Genomic DNA, 2,500 nt, shown 5'->3' with positions numbered 1-2,500 from the left:
AAAAGGGGCGAGGAGGGGAAAAGGGAAAAGGGAAAAGGGGAGGGGAAGAGGGGAGAGAAAGAGGAGAGGGGAAAAACACATGAGAGAACCATGAAATTAAAGCAAAAACCCGCTGATTAAAGAAATTTCCCCCTCCCAAACCCCCAAAAAGTAAAAGTCAACCCCACTGCTCTTTTAGGGGAAAAAAAAAAAAAACACATACACCGTTCAGAGGGAACCCGATTTAAATACTATTCAACTCTTTCCTATCCCCAGAAAAATCAGGGGTTAAACCCTTTGTATTTAAATCTGTTGTCACTATCTTTCTTTCCCATCATCAGTCTTACATATGGAAACCATACAGTCATAAAATTTAAAAAAATGTAAAATGAACATTTTTTTTAAAATTTAATTTTGTCCTTTCCTTTTTTTTTTTTTTTTTTTTTTTTTCTTGTTTTTTTTTTTTTTTTTGTCACAGAAATTTCAATTTTTCCAGTGTTCCATTTTAAAAAAAATAGATTTCAAAATACCAGCTAGAATGTTAGGGAAACAAAAAAAAAAATATAAATGTTAAAAGAGTAGAGGAACAGACTTGCAGGATGTAGTAGACAAAGAAGGGCTAATGAATAGTGTAGCGATTGTCAACCAAGGTATAAAAGCGAACAGCCCCTTCGTGTTGTCCCCAGATCAAAATGCAATAATAATCAAAAAGTCACTACACCTACACACAGGTTCTGCCTCAGGACATCCCACCATCACAAGCTGACAGTGCTCTTCCTAGCCAGTGAATCCTCTCCCACAAACCTCTTATGACAAGCATGCAAAAGGTTACCACCACCCACGTTAAAGGATTGATACCTAAGTTTTTTCAAATGTTAAGACAACAAATGATAAACCAATATGATGTGATTTAAAATGAAGTAAACAGCTCAAAATGAAGAAACAAATTGCCAGTTGTAGTAAAAAATGAGACAATAATACAGATTCGCTCTTCACTCTATTTTCTTCAAACCACAGCCAAAGAAAACTTCAGTAAATCGAACTGGCGGCAAAAAACACTCCCTTCTGTGATCAAGACATTCCTATGACCTGCCGAAGTGCATCAGTGGCCCTGTGCCTGAGGAGAATGCTAGGTTTATACTGTGTTTGGGCATTCCAGCTCTCTCTTCCAAACTGCGAAATCCTTTGCACCAAATACTGACACCAAAATGCCCAGGCTTGGGGCAGACATTCATGCCTTTCCGGCTTGGAAAGTAGCGGTTCCTTGGGACCCAAGGCATTCTTACTCGACTTGGCCTAGCAGATTCCTTTTTTATTTTTCTTTCCCCTTATTATCCTTTCCACATAACCTCAAAAGGCACAAGAGAGTGCGAGAGAGAAACTGAAATACAACAAGTGTGTGAAGTGTAAGACAAGTACCTTCCAGTACCAGATGCAAACACCTGAAAGCTCCATTATCCAAGGTGCAAAGCCAATGCATCACCATTACCTATCAAACAAGATTGTGACTTGGCCAAGTGTATAAAACCATTAAAATTAGCAAAACAAAGGTAATTTTTTTTTTTCTAAAGTTTCAATAATATCACCAATACTAAAATACAACTAATATTACTAATAATGATAAATAATAACCAATAACACTAATAAATAATCATCATCATAATGATAACCAATGACAGTGATAAATGATGAATAATAATGATGATGATTGTTGAACATCATCATTCATCATCATCATAATAATAATAATAATAATACTATAATAAATAATAATAATAATAATAATAATAATATTAATAATAATAATAAAATATAAATAATAAAAATAATAATAAAAATAATAATAATAATAAAACAAAAATAATGACTAATAATAAATAACAACTATCAATAAAATTATAAAACAATAATAATAATATTAATTGTTCATTTCCATTTTATCATCGTTATATATTAACATATTATTAATTATTAACAATAACCTCAATCATTATCATTATATAATCATATTACTTTACATTATATCAATATTCGCTGGTCATTATTACTTCATCATAATTTTTGTAATTAACCAGTGATAATCATAATCAAAAATGAAATAATAATGAAACCTTCCTAAAAAAAAAATTAAACAACCTAAATAATAACAAAAATTTTAATAATAAATATAGTTACAATGAAAACCCATCGCCGTCGCCAGGTAACAAGAAATCCCCATCCCCCGGGCGTCGAGAAACAGAGCCAACAAAAAAAACCAGGGCACCGGGAGTCCCTGCCATCATCAAGCAGAACGTCCTGCTCCTCACCATGCACTCTGGCACTACGCTGCACATTACAAAGATAAGCATCCCCAATAGACCAAATGGTTTGTTGCCAATGCCGGTTCTTCTTCTCCACATGCCGGTTTCTACTGCGACCCCGTCCGGGTTGGGTTAGAAAAAAAAAAAAAGTAAACTAGATTACATTCAAACAAACACTACACAAACAACTACAAAAACAAGAAAAACATTTCTTTCTTAAG

The 2,500-nt window shown here is 33.5% G+C and overlaps 1 protein-coding gene across 1 annotated transcript in view; it reads left to right on the top strand.

The window, feature by feature from the left end:
* The window catches only part of LOC125034082 (Down syndrome cell adhesion molecule-like protein Dscam2), a 124,758-nt gene that overhangs the window by 12,668 nt on the left and 109,590 nt on the right, over window positions 1-2,500 (top strand). The window contains exons 8-10 of the mRNA XM_047625724.1: window positions 1,139-1,232; window positions 1,337-1,442; window positions 2,180-2,361. Coding sequence (XP_047481680.1) covers window positions 1,139-1,232; window positions 1,337-1,442; window positions 2,180-2,361 — 382 coding nt within the window. The remainder of the gene's footprint in view (window positions 1-1,138; window positions 1,233-1,336; window positions 1,443-2,179; window positions 2,362-2,500) is intronic.

Source organism: Penaeus chinensis, chromosome 17, assembly GCF_019202785.1.
Source record: "Penaeus chinensis breed Huanghai No. 1 chromosome 17, ASM1920278v2, whole genome shotgun sequence".
Classification (NCBI taxonomy): domain Eukaryota; kingdom Metazoa; phylum Arthropoda; class Malacostraca; order Decapoda; family Penaeidae; genus Penaeus; species Penaeus chinensis.
This window is presented reverse-complemented; position numbering and strand designations above follow the sequence as displayed.